The 18,883-nt window shown below is 44.4% G+C and overlaps 1 protein-coding gene across 2 annotated transcripts; it reads right to left on the bottom strand.

Moving 5' to 3' along the window:
- Positions 1–3,407: 3,407 nt before the first annotated feature.
- Positions 3,408–16,684, bottom strand: hdac1 (histone deacetylase 1). 2 transcript variants are annotated; one of them, XM_071368999.1, is made up of 14 exons: positions 16,329–16,684; positions 15,237–15,349; positions 14,282–14,399; positions 13,663–13,737; positions 13,412–13,550; positions 11,472–11,613; positions 10,838–10,930; positions 10,538–10,646; positions 9,362–9,502; positions 6,833–6,941; positions 6,609–6,739; positions 4,961–5,116; positions 4,829–4,877; positions 3,408–3,607 (listed from the first exon to the last, which is right to left on the bottom strand). In XM_071368999.1, exons 1-14 carry the CDS (start codon positions 16,381–16,383, stop codon positions 3,580–3,582), a joined length of 1,458 nt encoding a protein of 485 aa, XP_071225100.1. In that variant the 5' UTR covers positions 16,384–16,684; the 3' UTR covers positions 3,408–3,579. The 2 variants fall into 2 exon arrangements, with proteins under 2 accessions (XP_071225100.1, XP_071225102.1); XM_071369001.1 differs by lacking the exons at positions 3,408–3,607; positions 4,829–4,877; positions 4,961–5,116 and adding an exon at positions 6,402–6,555.
- Between the last annotated feature and the right edge of the window lie 2,199 nt (positions 16,685–18,883).

Here is an 18,883-nt window from a genome sequence, read left to right as displayed (position 1 = left end):
GAACAGCAAAGGAAGATGCTGGAGGAAACGGGTACAAAAACAGTATCTGTATTCACAGTAAAACTAGTCCTATATCAACATTACCTGAAAGGCCAATCAGCAGGTAAGAAGCCACTGCTCCAAAACCACCATAAAATAGCCAGACTACGGTTGGCAACTGCACATGGGGACAAAGATCGTACTTTTAATTTTCCAGGACATCCGTCAGGTTGGTCGCAAATGGACAATGACCCCAAGCGTACTTCCAAAGTTGTGCCAAAATGGCTTAAGGACAACAAAGTCAAGGTATTGGAGTGACCATCACAAAGCCCTGACCTCAATCCTATAGAAAACTTGTGGGCAGAACTGAAAAAGCGTGTGCGAGCAAGGAGGCCAACAAACCTGACTCAGTTACACCAGCTCTGTCAGGAGGAATGGGCCAAAATTCACCCAACTTATTGTGGGAAGCTTGTGGAAGGCTACCCGAAAGATTTGACCCAAGTTCAACAATTTAAAGGCAATGTTAACAAATACTATTTGAGTGCATGTAAACTTCTGACCCCCTTGGAATGTGATGAAAGAAATAAAAGCTGAAATAATTCTCAGCTATTATTCTTACATTTCACATTCTTAAAATAAAGTGATCCTAATTTACCTAAAACGGAATTTTTACTAGGATTAAATGTCAGAAATTGTGAAACTTCCGACTTCAACAGTAGGTAGCCTGTTTAGAGGGCAGATTCACGACAAAACCATCCGTAGTTAGATGGAAACCCATTTATTTGTATTCAGTACATGGGAATTTTAACCGCTGAAGTTGTGCACTGACGTCACGTAGACTTATGGGGAAAGTGCACATATTGTTGCTAAGCAGGTTTAAAAAATATTTGCAAGAGAATCTGGTCACCAATTGGATGGAAACCAAGCTCGTGTGAAATTGACAGTAAATAAAGACATGTCACTTGTTAGTTTACTACAGCGCAAGTCATTTCCCCCACTAGACTTGGATAACCACAATCTGAAAGAAGCCTGGACATCAAATCTCTACAGACAACCAAATGAGTGCCTTTAGAAGTTCTTTATAAAATAAAAAGTACAGATTTCAAATGTATTAAGAAAAACAACCAAGCACGAAATCAATTATTTTTTCCATTATAAAACAAGTTACACACATTTGTAAACACCATATTCTCACCTATCACAGTAAAAAATACCAAGGGCTTAAAACATGAGCCGGTTCCCAACGGTGAAGTTGCCCCTTACACACTGATCACTTGGGTCAGTTTAGTATTTTCTTTACTAAATGTCTACAGCTGATCTTGGAGCTGTACTTATGGAGGGAAACCTCACCCTTGAACGTTCAACATACTCAATGACCTAAAAAAAAAAACATTTCCTTTTATAAATATAAAACGAGGTCAAAGGAAGGAGTGTGGAGCGTACAGTCATCTGAGAGAAACCAACCCAGGGAACAGAGTAAAGCAGAATGTATAGTATATAAAACATGAACACTGACCAGGTGAAAGATATCCCTTATTTGGGCTCCCGAATGGCGCTAGGCACTGCATTTCAGTTTCGCCGTCATTGTAAATAAGAATTTGTTCTTAACTGACTTGCTGTAGTAAAATAAAGGTTAAATAAAAATAGATGTCACTTGTTAAATCCGCATTGATGAAGGGGAGGAGACAGGTTAAAGAAGTATTTTTAAACTGAGACAAATCTTTTGTCTTGCCCATTCACCCTCAATGTTGCACACACACACACACACACACACAATCCAAGTGCCTTTGAACGGGGTACAGGTGACAGGTGCACCGGTTTGAGTCAAGAACTGCAGCGCTGCTTTTCACACAACAGTTTCCTGTGTGAATCAAGAAACATCCACCAAGCAAAGCCAGCCAACTTGACAACTGTGGGAAGCATTGGAGTCAACATGGGCCAGCATCCCTGTGGAACACTTTCCAACACCTTGTAGAGTCCATGCCCTGATGAATTGAGGCTGTTCGGAGGGCGAAAGGACAGTGGGTGAAACTCAATATTAGGAAAGTGTTCTTAAAAGGCTGTACTATGCAGAAATCTCTCTGCCATTGCCTGGTTGCTAAAATTCTAATAGTTTGTCTAATTTCAGTTTGACAAAACATGTATATTGTACCATCTTTTCCATAATAAATAAACAATTATATTGTCAGCAGTTTGAAGCTGATTTATAAAAACAAAGGAGCTTCAAAACAAAAACTTAAAAAGGAAGCATAGAAATAAGACAGAACAGATCTACTTCCTTTCAATAAAGAATGACAGATCTATAACACACACACACACATTTCAATTGGGTCAAGGTCACCCAACAAGTTACATATAGCAGCTTTAAAAATGTTTTGTACACTCAGTGTATGTTGATCCGTGATTCAAAATAACTTCCAGTAGAATAGGGCTGGTGACTTGTGAATGACTATTGTTCAAAAGGGGAATGTCTGCAGTGGAAAGTGGATTCCTTTTCAACTCTTGTTGAGTTCTTGGATCAGTCCAGATGGATAGGCGAAAGTGGTATGACAGGTGTCTTTATCAGGGGGATTGGCTTTCACTTATGCTACCTCAGGTCAGTGAAGATGGACGAACTAAGGCCGCGATTCAATCCAAGGTGCGTTAAAAAGCAGCGCATCAGACAATGACGTTTTTGTAAAAGACATTTTTTCCCCCCCTAGAGTGGCGGAGATCACATTCACGGTATCAGCTCCAGCGTAAATTGCCTTTAAAAAGACTGTTAAGAGAACAGTGCACTATAAACGTGCCTTGGATTGAATCCTGACAGATTCTCAGGTGATGTTGAGGCTCCGTAACAGAAACACGTTCCTACTGCTTCAGATTCTCAGGTGATGTTGAGGGGGATACTTAGTCTGTTGTACAACTGAATGTATTCAACTGAAATGTGTGTTCCCCATTTAACCCAACCCCTCTGAATCAGAGAGGTGTGGGGGCGGGGGGGGGGGCTGCCTTAATCGACGTCTTTGATGCCCAGGAAACAGTGGGTTAACTGCCTTGCTCAGGGGCAGAATGACAGATTTTTACCCTGTCAGCTCGGGGATTCGATCCAGCAACCTTTCGTACAACTAGGTATCCCCCTTTTCCCCTCAACACCACCTGAGAATCTGAAGCGGGCTCCACAACAGGAACACGTCCCTAACTGCTTCAGGATATCAGGTGGTGGCGAGGTGCCATAACAGGAACACGTCCCTAACTGCTTCAGGATATCAGGTGGTGGCGAGGTGCCATAACAGGAACACGTCCCTAACTGCTTCAGGATCTCAGGTGGTGGCGAGGTGCCATAACAGGAACACGTCCCTAACTGCTTCAGGATCTCAGGTGGTGGCGAGGTGCCATAACAGGAACACGTGTTTCAGAAGGAAAAATAAAAGAATGTGGTAGAGATGTGAGTAAAAAATATTTTTAAAACATCTTGCATTTCAACACTGACAAAGCCCAAAAGATTTTACCGCGTGTGAGGAAATACTAAAACAGCATTAAGATAATAATTTACAGTCCATTTTGGTTGATGTGTGTGTGCGCACACACACAACTGGAAACCCATGCATATCTGATGCTTCAACACGTCTTAGTTTCTTCTTTTGGCCTGGTGGTGAAATGAAGAAACATTAGTTCAATGGGCTAAGACTGGATCCATTAGACTGGGCTAAGACTGGGTCCATTAGACTGGATCCATTAGACTGGGCTAAGACTGGGTCCATTAGACTGGGCTAAGACTGGGTCCATTAGACTGGGCTAAGACTGGGTCCATTAGACTGGATCCATTAGACTGGGCTAAGACTGGATCCATTAGACTGGATCCATTAGACTGGGTCCATTAGACTGGGCTAAGACTGGGTCCATTAGACTGGGCTAAGACTGGGTCCATTAGACTGGGCTAAGACTGGGTCCATTAGACTGGGCTAAGACTGGGTCCATTAGACTGGGCTAAGACTGGGTCCATTAGACTGGGCTAAGACTGGGTCCATTAGACTGGGCTAAGACTGGGTCCATTAGACTGGGCTAAGACTGGGTCCATTAGACTGGGCTAAGACTGGGTCCATTAGACTGGGCTAAGACTGGGTCCATTAGACTGGGCTAAGACTGGGTCCATTAGACTGGGCTAAGACTGGGTCCATTAGACTGGGCTAAGACTGGGTCCATTAGACTGGGCTAAGACTGGGTCCATTAGACTGGGCTAAGACTGGGTCCATTAGACTGGGCTAAGACTGGGTCCATTAGACTGGGCTAAGACTGGGTCCATTAGACTGGGCTAAGACTGGGTCCATTAGACTGGGCTAAGACTGGGTCCATTATCCATTAGACTGGATCCATTAGACTGGATCCATTAGACTGGATCCATTAGACTGGATCCATTAGACTGGGCTAAGACTGGGTCCATTAGACTGGATCCATTAGACTGGGCTAAGACTGGATCCATTAGACTGGATCCATTAGACTGGGCTAAGACTGGATCCATTAGACTGGATCCATTAGACTGGGCTAAGACTGGATCCATTAGACTGGATCCATTAGACTGGATCCATTAGACTGGGCTAAGACTGGGTCCATTAGACTGGATCCATTAGACTGGGCTAAGACTGGATCCATTAGACTGGATCCATTAGACTGGATCCATTAGACTGGGCTAAGACTGGATCCATTAGACTGGATCCATTAGACTGGGCTAAGACTGGATCCATTAGACTGGATCCATTAGACTGGGCTAAGACTGGATCCATTAGACTGGATCCATTAGACTGGGCTAAGACTGGATCCATTAGACTGGATATTCCTAGATGTTATATTATATGTGGTCACTACTCACCCTGTTGTGTCCATCTTCTCTTCGGCGTCTTTATCCTCCTCTTTCACTTCTGGGGAAAACAAAAAGAATGTTGACCGGGTGTTACGCCCAGTGTCCCGGGCCAGTCACGGAGGTGTGTGAGGTTTACTTTACCTTTCTTCTCCTCCGTCTCCTCTTTCTCCTCCTCAGTCTTGACTCGTTTGGTCTTCTTATGGTTGGCAGCGTTCCTCCTTCCCCCTCCTCCCTGTCCCTCATCCTCAGAGTCAGAGAACTCCTCTTCACAGGCTATCCTCTTATCATGGGCCCTGACTGATACACAAAACCATCCTCTTATCATGGGCCCTGACTGATACACAATACCATCCTCTTATCATGGGCCCTGACTGATACACAATACCATCCTCTTATCATGGGCCCTGACTGATACACAATACCATCCTCTTATCATGGGCCCTGACTGATACACAAAACCATCCTCTTATCATGGGCCCTGACTGATACACAATACCATCCTCTTATCATGGGCCCTGACTGATACACAAAACCATCCTCTTATCATGGGCCCTGACTGATACACAAAACCATCCTCTTATCATGGGCCCTGACTGATACACAAAACCATCCTCTTATCATGGGCCCTGACTGATACACAAAACCATCCTCTTATCATGGGCCCTGACTGATACACAAAACCATCCTCTTATCATGGGCCCTGACTGAAACACAATACCATCCTCTTATCATGGGCCCTGACTGAAACACAATACCATCCTCTTATCATGGGCCCTGACTGAAACACAATACCATCCTCTTATCATGGGCCCTGACTGAAACACAATACCATCCTCTTATCATGGGCCCTGACTGATACACAAAACCATCCTCTTATCATGGGCCCTGACTGAAACACAATACCATCCTCTTATCATGGGCCCTGACTGATACACAAAACCATCCTCTTATCATGGGCCCTGACTGAAACACAATACCATCCTCTTATCATGGGCCCTGACTGAAACACAATACCATCCTCTTATCATGGGCCCTGACTGATACACAATACCATCCTCTTATCATGGGCCCTGACTGATACACAAAACCATCCTCTTATCATGGGCCCTGACTGAAACACAATACCATCCTCTTATCATGGGCCCTGACTGAAACACAATACCATCCTCTTATCATGGGCCCTGACTGATACACAAAACCATCCTCTTATCATGGGCCCTGACTGAAACACAATACCATCCTCTTATCATGGGCCCTGACTGAAACACAATACCATCCTCTTATCATGGGCCCTGACTGAAACACAATACCATCCTCTTATCATGGGCCCTGACTGAAACACAATACCATCCTCTTATCATGGGCCCTGACTGAAACACAATACCATCCTCTTATCATGGGCCCTGACAAACACAAAACCATCCTCTTATCATGGGCCCTGACTGAAACACAAAACCATCCCTTAATCATGGGCCCTGACAAACACAAAACCATCCTCTTATCATGGGCCCTGACTGAAACACAAAACCATCCCTTAATCATGGGCCCTGACAAACACAAAACCATCCTCTTATCATGGGCCCCTGACTGAAACACAAAACCATCCTCTTATCATGGGCCCTGACTGAAACACAAAACCATCCTCTTATCATGGGCCCTGACTGAAACACAATACCATCCTCTTATCATGGGCCCCTGACTGAAACACAAAACCATCCTCTTATCATGGGCCCTGACTGATACACAAAACCATCCTCTTATCATGGGCCCTGACTGAAACAATAGTTACTGGAGATGCGTTTGTCAGGGTCCTCGTCTTCCTCATCTCCAGAGTCCGGGTGTGGAGCGTCTTCTGGGATGGCCTGCATCTGGACCCCCGGGGCGTGGGGCAGCATGCGCAGGTTCTCAAACAACCTCTGTCTGGGGAGGGAGAGCGACGTTAGTGTGTGTACCACAGTATGTCTGTCTGTCTATATATATATATATATATATATGTCTATCTGTGTAACTTACTTGATCTTCTCCAGGTAATCATTGGTGTTCTGGTTGGTCATGTTAGACGGGCTGATGTGAAGCTTGAAGTCAGGGCCAAAGTACTCAAAGTAGTCGTTGTACGGCAGCTCTAACAGGACGAGAGAGATCACCAGGTTGTTGTAAAACTACCTACCAGGTTAAATCAAAGTAACACACGAACAGAGATCTTTAATACGGCGAGAAGTCAAAACCAAGAGGTGTAACATCAGACTATACAAAGTCTGACATACTGTTTCAAGTTAAAAAAAAGATCTTTCTGTAGGACTTTGTCAATTCACAACATGTAACAATTACTTCTCAGGTCAGAGGACATAGATTGTTATTTATTGTGTGTCTATAGCATTGGGTATGGTGCCGTGTGTGTACGTCCCGTTAGGTATGGTGCCGTGTGTGTACGTCCCGTTAGGTATGGTGCCGTGTGTGTACGTCCCGTTAGGTATGGTGCCGTGTGTGTACGTCCCGTTAGGTATGGTGCCGTGTGTGTACGTCCCGTTAGGTATGGTGCCGTGTGTGTACGTCCCGTTAGGTATGGTGCCGTGTGTGTACGTCCCGTTAGGTATGGTGCCGTGTGTGTACGTCCCGTTAGGTATGGTGCCGTGTGTGTACGTCCCGTTAGGTATGGTGCCGTGTGTGTACGTCCCGTTAGGTATGGTGCCGTGTGTGTACGTCCCGTTAGGTATGGTGCCGTGTGTGTACGTCCCGTTAGGTATGGTGCCGTGTGTGTACGTCCCGTTAGGTATGGTGCCGTGTGTGTACGTCCCGTTAGGTATGGTGCCGTGTGTGTACGTCCCGTTAGGTATGGTGCCGTGTGTGTACGTCCCGTTAGGTATGGTGCCGTGTGTCTACGTACCGTTAGGTATGGTGCCGTGTGTCTACGTCCCGTTAGGTATGGTGCCGTGTGTGTCTACGTACCGTTAGGTATGGTGCCGTGTGTGTCTACGTACCGTTAGGTATGGTGCCGTGTGTGTCTACGTACCGTTAGGTATGGTGCCGTGTGTGTCTACGTACCGTTAGGTATGGTGCCGTGTGTGTCTACGTACCGTTAGGTATGGTGCCGTGTGTGTGTACGTACCGTTAGGTATGGTGCCGTGTGTGTGTACGTACCGTTAGGTATGGTGCCGTGTGTGTGTACGTACCGTTAGGTATGGTGCCGTGTGTGTGTACGTACCGTTAGGTATGGTGCCGTGTGTGTGTACGTACCGTTAGGTATGGTGCCGTGTGTGTGTACGTACCGTTAGGTATGGTGCCGTGTGTGTGTACGTACCGTTAGGTATGGTGCCGTGTGTGTGTACGTACCGTTAGGTATGGTGCCGTGTGTGTGTACGTACCGTTAGGTATGGTGCCGTGTGTGTGTACGTACCGTTAGGTATGGTGCCGTGTGTGTGTACGTACCGTTAGGTATGGTGCCGTGTGTGTGTACGTCCCGTTAGGTATGGTGCCGTGTGTGTGTACGTCCCGTTAGGTATGGTGCCGTGTGTGTGTACGTCCCGTTAGGTATGGTGCCGTGTGTGTGTACGTCCCGTTAGGTATGGTGCCGTGTGTGTGTACGTCCCGTTAGGTATGGTGCCGTGTGTGTGTACGTCCCGTTAGGTATGGTGCCGTGTGTGTGTACGTCCCGTTAGGTATGGTGCCGTGTGTGTGTACGTCCCGTTAGGTATGGTGCCGTGTGTGTCTACGTCCCGTTAGGTATGGTGCCGTGTGTGTCTACGTCCCGTTAGGTATGGTGCCGTGTGTGTCTACGTACCGTTAGGTATGGTGCCGTGTGTGTGTACGTACCGTTAGGTATGGTGCCGTGTGTGTGTACGTCCCGTTAGGTATGGTGCCGTGTGTGTGTACGTCCCGTTAGGTATGGTGCCGTGTGTGTGTACGTCCCGTTAGGTATGGTGCCGTGTGTGTGTACGTACCGTTAGGTATGGTGCCGTGTGTGTACGTACCGTTAGGTATGGTGCTGTGTGTGTGTACGTCCCGTTAGGTATGGTGCCGTGTGTGTGTACGTACCGTTAGGTATGGTGCTGTGTGTGTACGTCCCGTTAGGTATGGTGCTGTGTGTCTACGTACCGTTAGGTATGGTGCCGTGTGTGTACGTACCGTTAGGTATAATGCCGTGTGTGTACGTACCGTTAGGTATGGTGCCGTGTGTGTACGTACCGTTAGGTATAATGCCGTGTGTGTACGTACCGTTAGGTATAATGCTGTGTGTGTACGTCCCGTTAGGTATGGTGCTGTGTGTGTACGTACCGTTAGGTATAATGCCGTGTGTGTACGTACCGTTAGGTATGGTGCCGTGTGTGTACGTCCCGTTAGGTATAATGCTGTGTGTGTACGTACCGTTAGGTATGGTGCCGTGTGTGTACGTCCCGTTAGGTATAATGCTGTGTGTGTACGTCCCGTTAGGTATAATGCTGTGTGTGTACGTACCGTTAGGTATGGTGCCGTGTGTGTACGTCCCGTTAGGTATAATGCTGTGTGTGTACGTCCCGTTAGGTATGGTGCCGTGTGTGTACGTACCGTTAGGTATGGTGCTGTCCAGAGCCACGGCGGTCTCGTAGGTCCAGCAGCGGGCCACGTTACGGATGGTATAACCTCCACCTCCCAACATCAGCAGAGGCAGGTTGAAACTCTTCATGTACTCAACACACTTAGCATGACCTGAAACACAGCGTCTTAAGAAATTATTCATACCCCTCGACTTATTCCACATTTTGTTGTGTTTCTCACCCACCCCTCTCACACACACACAACCCCATAACAAAGTGAAAACATGTTTGCAAATGTACTGAGAATGAAATCTCATTTACATAAGTATTCACACCCCTTAGTCAATACACGTTATAAATCACCTTGGGCAGCGATTACAGCTGTCAGTCATTCTGGGTAAGTCTAAGAGCTTTCCACACCTGGATTGTACAATTCAATTCTTGCATATTATATATATATTTTTAAGTCTTCAAGCTCTGTCAAGTTGATTGTTGATCATTACTAGACAGCCATTTAAGCCTTGCCATAGATGTTCAAGCCGATTTCAGTCAAAACTGTAACTAAGCCACTCAGGAACATTCAATGTCGTCTTGGTAAGCAACTCCTGTGTATATTTGGCCCTGTGTTTTAGGTTATTGTCCTGCTGAAAGGTACAGCGCATTCAGGAATGTATTCATACCTTCACATTTACCACATTGTTACATTACAGCCTTATTCTAAAATGTATTAAATAGTTTCTGTTTTTTTGTCAATCTACACACAATTCCCATAATGACCTTTAGGCAAACTCCAAGTGGGCTGTCATGTGCCTTTTACCTGAGCTAAATTAAAAGTCTCATTGAAAAGGGTCTGACTACTTCATGTAAATAAGGTATATGTTTCTTAATTTTAATACATTTGCTACATTTTTCTAAAAACCTGTGTTCGTTTGGTCATTATGGGGTATCGTGTGTAGATTGACGGGGGGGGGAGAAAATGGAATCCATTTTAGAATAAGGCTGTAACGTAACAAAATGTGGTTAAAGGGAAGGGGTCTGAATACTTTCCCCGAAATGCACTGTACAATGTCTCCCAGCAGACAACCAGGGTTTTCCCTCTTAAGACGTTGCCTGTGCTTAGCTCTATCTTTTGGGCTGACCAACAAAACAGTCATCTTAAAACCCCAGGACCGTCAGAGCCCTGAAAGACAGCCCTCCTTCGCGTTACCTTTGATGGTGAGGTTGAAGCAGCCCAGTCGGTCTCCTGAGAGAGAGTCCGCTCCACACTGTAACACTACAGCACTGGGTTGGAACATCTCCATCACTTTAGCCATCACCTAGCAACACACACACAAAAATAAAAAGAGAAATTGATTTTTTTTAAACTGAGAAACACAAAAAAACAAAGAGAAATGGATTTAAAAAACTGAGAAACGCACCAACAAAAAAAAATGGTAGAATCCATTTGACCCCCTCCAAGGAACCAAAACACTGAATGACTTGCAGTGAAAAGCAGCAGGAGACTTACAGGTTTGAAGATGGCTTCGTAAGACTCGTCGTCGATGCCGTCTCTGAGAGGGTAGTTTACAGCATAGTACTTCCCCTTCCCTGCTCCAATGTCCTAAAAACACACACACGTCATTGTACATACTGGAATACAAAATTACTCAAATGTAGGTTGACAATCCAACACACACACACTGAAACGGGAGTGTAGTCACACACACTGAAATGTACATTGCTTATTTCTGATTCCCCCTATTTTTTTTCTTCCACTCAGACTCACCCTCAGGTCTCCGGTACCAGGGAAGTATTCTCCCAGAACACACTCACCCTCAGGTCTCCGGTACCAGGGAAGTATTCTCCCAGAACACACTCACCCTCAGGTCTCCGGTACCAGGGAAGTATTCTCCCAGAACACACTCACCCTCAGGTCTCCGGTACCAGGGAAGTATTCTCCCAGAACACACTCACCCTCAGGTCTCCGGTACCAGGGAAGTATTCTCCCAGAACACACTCACCCTCAGGTCTCCGGTACCAGGGAAGTATTCTCCCAGAACACACTCACCCTCAGGTCTCCGGTACCAGGGAAGTATTCTCCCAGAACACACTCACCCTCAGGTCTCCGGTACCAGGGAAGTATTCTCCCAGAACACACTCACCCTCAGGTCTCCGGTACCAGGGAAGTATTCTCCATACTTGTGGAAGGAGACAGTCATGACCCGGTCTGTGGTGAAAAAAGCCTCTTCCACTCCGTCTCCATGGTGAATGTCGATGTCTATGTACAACACCCTCTGGTGGTACCTGATAGGACAGACGAGACAACTCATTACATACAATATCTACATTAGATTCATATTACCTGATAGGACAAGACAATGAAATGAATACACTCATATCTAGGTTTCCCATCAGAGCCTGGGGACTATTCATTTCAACAAGAAACACACACCATTACTAGCCAAGGACACGTCACCATTCTGTCTTTTAGAGGCTGACCGATTAATTAGGGCCGATTTCAAGTTTTCATAACAATGGGTAATCTGCCTTTTTGGACACCGATTATATTGAACTCCGAGGAGACTGCGTGGCAGGCTGACCACCTGTTACGCAAGTGCAGCAAGGGGCCAAGGTAAGTTGCTAGCTAGCATTAAATGTATCTCATAAAAAACTATCTTAACATAATCACTAGTTAACCTAGTAATATCATCAACCATGTGTAGTTAACTAGCTAGTCCTGCGTTGCATATAATCAATGCGGTGCCTGTTAATTTATCGTCGAATCACAGCCTACTTCAACTTCGCCAAACAGGTGATGATTTCACAAAAGCACATTCACGAAAAAAAGAGCAATCATTGCACCAATGTACCTAACCATAAACATCAATGTCTTTCTTAAAATCAATACACAGAAGTATATATTTTTAAACCTGCATATTTAGTTTAAAAAAAGTTCATGTTAGCAGGCAATATTAACTAGGGAAATTGTGTCACATCTCTTGCATTCAGTGCAAGCAGAGTCAGGGTATATGCAGCAGTTTGGGCCGCCTGGCTCATTGTGAACTGTGTGAAGACCATTTCTTCCTAACAAAAAACATAATTAATTTGCCAGAATTTTACATAATTATGACATAACATTGAAGGTTGTTATATATTTAGACTTATATTTGAGTGAAATACGGAAGTCTAAATAGTTGTTATATATTTAGACTTAGGGATGCCACCCGTTCGATAAAATATGGAGCGGTTCCGTATTTCACTCAAAGAATAAACGTTTAGTTTACGAATTGATAGTTTCCGGATTTGACCATATTAATGACCCAAGGCTCGTATTTCTGTGTGCTTATTATAATTAAGTCTATGATTTGATAGAGCAGTCTGAGCGGTGGTAGGCAGCAGCAGGCTCGTAAGCATTCATTCAAACAGCACATTACTGCGTTTGCCGGCAGCTCTTAGCAATGCTTGAAGCACAGCGCTGTTTATGACTTCAAGCCTATCAACTCCCGAGATTAGGCTGGCAATACTAAAGTGCCTATAAGAACATCCAATAGTAAAAAGGTATATGAAATGCAAATGGTATAGAGAAATAGTTGACGCATCATAATTCCTATAATAACTACAACCTAAAACGTATTAACTGGGAATATTGAAGACTCCTGTTGAAAGGAACCACCAGCTTTCATATGTTCTCATGTTCTGAGCAAGGGACTTAAACGTTAGCTTTCTTACATGGCACATATTGCACTTTTACTTTCTTCTCCAACACTGTGTTTTTGCATTATTTAAACCAAATTGAACATGTTTCATTATTTATTTGAGAATAAATAGATTTGATGTATTATATTAAGTTAAAATAAGTGTTCATTGTTCATTCAGTATTGTTGTAATTGTCATTACTACAAATATATATAAAAGTTGGTCGATATATCGGTATCGTTTTTTTTGGTCCTCCAATAAATCGGTATCGGAGTTGAAAAATCTTAAAATCGGTCGACCTCTACTGTCTTTCCTCAGAAGTGAAAGAGGAGAAAGACACAGACAAGAAGACGGGCACGCCGGGGTGACGGGAGTTGGCGGGAGTGACCACACACAGGGCTCTTACTTGAGCAGCTCCAGGATGGCGAGGACTATGTCGTTGACGTAGCAGAACCCAGAGGCCTCAGACTTCTTGGCGTGATGGAGTCCCCCGGCCCAGTTGACGGCGATGTCCGTCTGCTGTTTGTTCAGCTTCACTGCCCCCGCTACACACAGAGGGAGGAGGGAAGAGAGTCAATATAGGAAGTGAGAGAGGTAGATAGGCAAGCGAAGTCAGTGGTAGACAGTAAGGCAGACAGAGAAAGAGACTAGACTTACCGACAGAGCCTCCCGTTGAGAGCTGACAGAACTCAAACAGGCCGTCAAACACTGGGCAGTCCTCTCCCACATTAACTGTTAGAGAGCAGCAAGGATAAAAGTCATTCATTTGAGATGTTTGATTGGCCCAATGCTCTTAACTGCTAGGCTACCTGCCTCACTCTATACAGTATAGTACAGTGAGTAGAGCACAGTATAGCACATTATAGACATCTATGGTTTGGTCAAATAGATGTCAATGTTTGGGCTGGTTGGAGCCCCTTCTGCTGGCTATGCATCTCAATTCTCTACACTTTTTCCTGAAGTGTGTACTTGTCCACTACACACATGGTGGTCCTCTGTAGCTCAGTTGGTAGAGCATGGCGCATGCAACTTTAAAATGGAAACAGCCTCAATGGCGCTGCCTGCAGGTTTGTTCCAATGCATAAAGCTGTAACCTACATAACAGATGCGAGTGTGGAGTATAGACTAGACTCAGCTCAACATTAGCCCACATGAAAACATGACAAAATAAGGTATTACAAGGTATGCTAATCTATGGTTTCGGGTGTGAAATATCCCTTTTAAAAATGCACTCCACCTGAGCAATGCCAGGGGAGAACCACTGTCTGCTACTCACATCTCTGCATCTGCTTGCTGTGTTCTGACATGTTGTCTGGCCGGATGGAACGCAGGAACTTGATGTATTCGTCACTGTGGTACTTGGTCATCTCCTCTCCATTGGCCTTGTGGGGTCTCTAGAGGACAGAAGGATGCAATATGTATAAAAAAAAACATTCCATTACCTCGTTGCTAAAACATTTGCCCGATTTCAGTTTAGATAATATATTTTTCAATAACCAAACATATGGGCGGTTAGGAAACTTGTAGTCCACAACTATCCATTTAGACTTTTTATAAAGTCTAGAGGCCAGCTCAACTATACAGGATGTTACTTCAGACATGTGTTGAAAAGTCATTTTCTGTGTTGAAGAATGAGTCCAGTCCTATCAGCGTCAGTTCTATATAATATCTAAGTGATAAAACGCCCACATTCTGTACATCACCTTGGAAACAATGGAAGACGCAGCGTTACAAAGAGGAGCCGGGTCCCTTTGTGAAGTAAAAAAAAAAATCCCCCTCGTTGGACCTGCGTTTACTATGCATCTAATTTCAGTTTGTGTGGTTGTTGGTTTAGCTTTCTGTGCCTTTGTAGCAAGTACTGTCTGCATTTGTATGCACATACTGTATCATGATTGCATGATGTCCCGATAGCTTTTCCAACTGTCACGTTATCTGGCTGTAAATGGCCAATTTAGAATGCCATTTTCAAATCAAATTTTTATTTGTTACATACACATGGTTAGCAGATGTTATTAATGCGAGTGTAGCGAAATGCTTGTGCTTCTAGTTCCGACAATGCAGTAATAACCAACGAGTAATCTAACCTAACAATTCCACAACATTTTAGCCAATCTGAAACGATTATTCAACGGTGCTGTTGAATACATGTATTTATACCATAAATATCAAACTAATCTAGCGAAGAAAAAAAGAATATCTATTTATAAGCCCACTGTGGCTGTTGTACTCACGTATATCTCCATCTTCCTGTACAGTCCATAGTTGAGCAGGAGGTTGTGGGTCATACGGATCCTGTGGGGTTTCATGGGATGACCCTGACCATAGTAATAATTACCCACGTCACCTGGGGAAAAGAAAGAAACTCAAGAGTTTTAGACAAACTAGTGAAACAACAAACCATATGTCCTTCCCCTAACCAAGATGTAGGGTAGCTCTGGGCTTTACATTTTAGCAGACCCTCTTATCCAGAACGATTTACAGGAGCAATTAGGATTACGTGCCTTGCTCAAGGAAACATCGGCATATTTGTCATCTAGTTGGTTCTGGGATTCGAACCAGCGACCATCCGGTTACTGGCCCAACGCTCTTAACTGCTAGGCTTCCTGTCGCTTTGAGCGCGGGGTAGCACTTTCAGGCATACAGCCTGGTAATTGCACAGCACGAAACAACTTATCTATAATAGTTTTAATGACGAATCAAATGATCAGCCTCTGCAAAGAGGTCTAAATCTTCATAGTATAGACACAGTGCATTACTTGCTCAACACCCCCTCCCGCACAATGCACTACTAATGTTACCCACAAAGTTGACTATCAGACACCGCTAGCTACGTTTAACTGACAACCCCACTTTAGTAATCAAATGTAGCTAAATATCAAGAGGTTGTTCGTGATTCAAGGATACTTATTAGTAACACTAACCATCTAACGTTAGCTAGTTTTGCATGCTAGTCAGTTGGTTATAAGCCTACTAACGTTAGTTAACGTTAGCTCGCTAGCTAAGTTAACTAGCCATGTTGCCACAAATGAGTATACTAAACTTCCTAGTTAGCTAGATATTGTCAATTCATCTGATTGCAACATTACAAAATAATTAAAACGACTCTCAAGTTGCTTTGGCTAGCTAACTAAAGTCTTCTTCCTAACCAGGTAACTAGTAAGCTAGCTAATGATAGTAAGCTAACCACTCGGTAGCTAGCTAGCTGCTAACTCGCCTACGGCACTTCTCTCAAGAGGGGACATAGGCCTTTCGACCACCGAATCCTCGCCGATACAACAAATAATACTCCGGAAACCAATGAGCTACATAACATCAAATCTTACCATCATAATAATAGCAAACTTTCTTCTTTGTTCCTCCTGCAGACGACAGCGCCATTTTACTCAACAATTAGTACCGCACGGTTCTATGTGCCCACGCCGGGTAATTTTTCACTATCGTCTCGTCCAATCACCGAAGTCTGCTCTGCTCGAAGGCGTTGTTGCGAAGGATGCACTCTCTCTGTTTGCATGGTGCACCCAAAGATGTTCTACTCGTCTATCTGTGGTGCACCGGTCTGTGGTGTCAGTTATGTGCTGCTAACATACCCCCCCACCCCCAAGTGTACATTGAATAAATAAACCCTCATATGCATTCCTCATATTGCTGTGTGATGAACGCCAACGTTGCCACCTACACTGCAACACTAATGATCTCGCACATAATCGGCACATTCCTGTATATTGATATTGCACAATAATAGTTTTTCTCATTGAGCTGGATACTGAAGTACACAGGCAAAAATATGATGAAAAGGATGATGATGAGAGCCTACTATAGTAACGAGCTTTCATAATAATTGTTTTATAGTTCAGCTTTTAGCCACCAGATGGTTCCATTGTACTACAACAAGCAATCTGCTCCGTGTTACATGTGTGTTACTTATCAAAATCTGCTCACAGAGTTTTTGGCTATAGGCCTACCATCTCTGGCACTATACCTGTCTGAACAACAGCGTACCTGTTGTCTGCCCTCCCCTTCTTAAAGGGGAAGTTCAGTATGAGTGCTGAAATCCTTATTACTGTAACATCCAGGAACGGTTCCAAGCATAAGGTGGTCGCCTACCTGGTTAAATAAAGGTTCGATTTAAAAAAAAATATTACCCTGACACTGAGTTTAATCCACTGATCATTATCTGATCACTTGACTGGCATAAACATATAGAATCTGTTATATATTTAGCTATGTGCAAAATGTTCCACTTGTAAAAAAGAAATGTGTACAATTTCTCGTTGTTTACCAACCATTACAGTATTTAGAATTTTGAATAATTAAGACCTTTCAAATCTCTCATTTAACTGTAATTGAATTACTTGAATCTTATAGTATCAAATCCACCTCAAGCATTAATTTGTTTAAAGTGCGGGATGACAAACACAAGTCTAGTTATCCTTTGTTAGAATAACCCTTATACAAGTATGTGGATACCTGCTCGTCGAACATCTCATTCCAAAATCATGGCCATTAATTAATATTGCTGCTATAACAGCCTCCACTCTTCTGTGAAGCCATTCCACTAGATGTTGGAACATTGCTGCGGGGGACTTGCTTCTATTCAGTCATAAGAGCATTAGTGAGGCCGGGCACTGACGTTGGGCGATTAGGCTTGGCTCGTAGTCGGCGTTCCAGTTCATCCCAAAGTTGTTTGATGGGGTTGAGGTCAGGAAAGGGCCTTTCCCAAACTGAGTTGGAAGCACAGAATCGTCAAGAATGTCATTGTATACTGTAGCGTTAAGATTGTCCTTCACTGGAACTAAGAGGCCTGAACCATGAAAACCAGCCCCAGGCCATTAGTCCTCCTCCATCACACTTCTCAGTTGGCGCTTTGCATTCGGGCAGGTAGAGTTCTCCTGGCATCCGCCAAACCCAGATTCGTCTGACGGACTGGCGGATACTGAAGCGTGATTCATCACTCCAGAGAACGTGTTTCCACTGCTCCAGAGTCCAATGGCGGCGAGCTTTACACCGCTCCAGCCGACGGTTGGCATTGCGCATGGTGATCTTAGGCTTGTGAGCGGCTGCTCGGCCATGGAAACCCATTTCATGAAGCTCTCAACAAACAGCTCTTGTGCTGACGTTGCTTCCAGAGGCAGTTTGGAACTCGGTAGTGAGTGTTGCAACAGAGGACAGACGATTGTTACGCGCGACGCGATTCAGCACTAGGCGGTCCCGTTCTGTAAGCTTGTGTGGTCTACCACTTTGCGGCCGAGCCGTTATTGCTCCTAGAGGTTTCCACTTCACAATAACAGCACTTACAGTTGACCGGGGCAGCTCTAGCAGGGCAGAAATGTGAATAACTGTTGTTGGAAAGTGGCATCCTATGACGGCGCCACATTGCAAGAAACTGAGCTCTTCAGTGAGCCCATTTGACTTCCAATGTTTGTCTATGGAGATTGCATGGCTGTGTGCTCAATTTTGTACACTGGTCAGCAAAGGTAGTGGCTGAAATAGCCAAATCCACTAATTTGAAGGGTTGTCCACATACATTTTTATATATAGTGTACCTAACAACCTCATTCACAGTAGTAAGCTACCTAAACAGTAGTAAGCTACCTAACGACCTCATTCACAGTAGTAAGCTACCTAACGACCTCATTCACAGTAGTAAGCTACCTAACAACCTCATTCACAGTAGTAAGCTACCTAACGACCTCATTCACAGTAGTAAGCTATCTAACGACCTCATTCACAGTAGTAAGCTACCTAACGACCTCATTGACGTATTCACATATTGTCCGTTCAATGATTAGATTAACATGCGTTGTGACTTCAACAAACGCCTCTGCAATCTGTGACAAATCCCTGAAGCATACCAATGTGGAGCTACATCCGTGTTTGA

This window comes from Salvelinus alpinus, chromosome 26, assembly GCF_045679555.1.
Source record: "Salvelinus alpinus chromosome 26, SLU_Salpinus.1, whole genome shotgun sequence".
Classification (NCBI taxonomy): domain Eukaryota; kingdom Metazoa; phylum Chordata; class Actinopteri; order Salmoniformes; family Salmonidae; genus Salvelinus; species Salvelinus alpinus.
This window is presented reverse-complemented; position numbering and strand designations above follow the sequence as displayed.

Coding starts and splice junctions, on each gene's coding strand:
- hdac1 (XM_071368999.1), bottom strand. CDS start 16,383: ATGGCGCTGTCGTCTGCAGGAGGAACAAAGAAGAAAGTTTGCTATTAT. Junction 10,647..10,837: donor ACGAAGCCATCTTCAAACCT/GTAAGTCTCCTG, acceptor GTGTGTTGCTAG/GTGATGGCTAAAGTGATGGA. Junction 6,942..9,361: donor GGACAGCACCATACCTAACG/GTACGTACACAC, acceptor TCGTCCTGTTAG/AGCTGCCGTACAACGACTAC.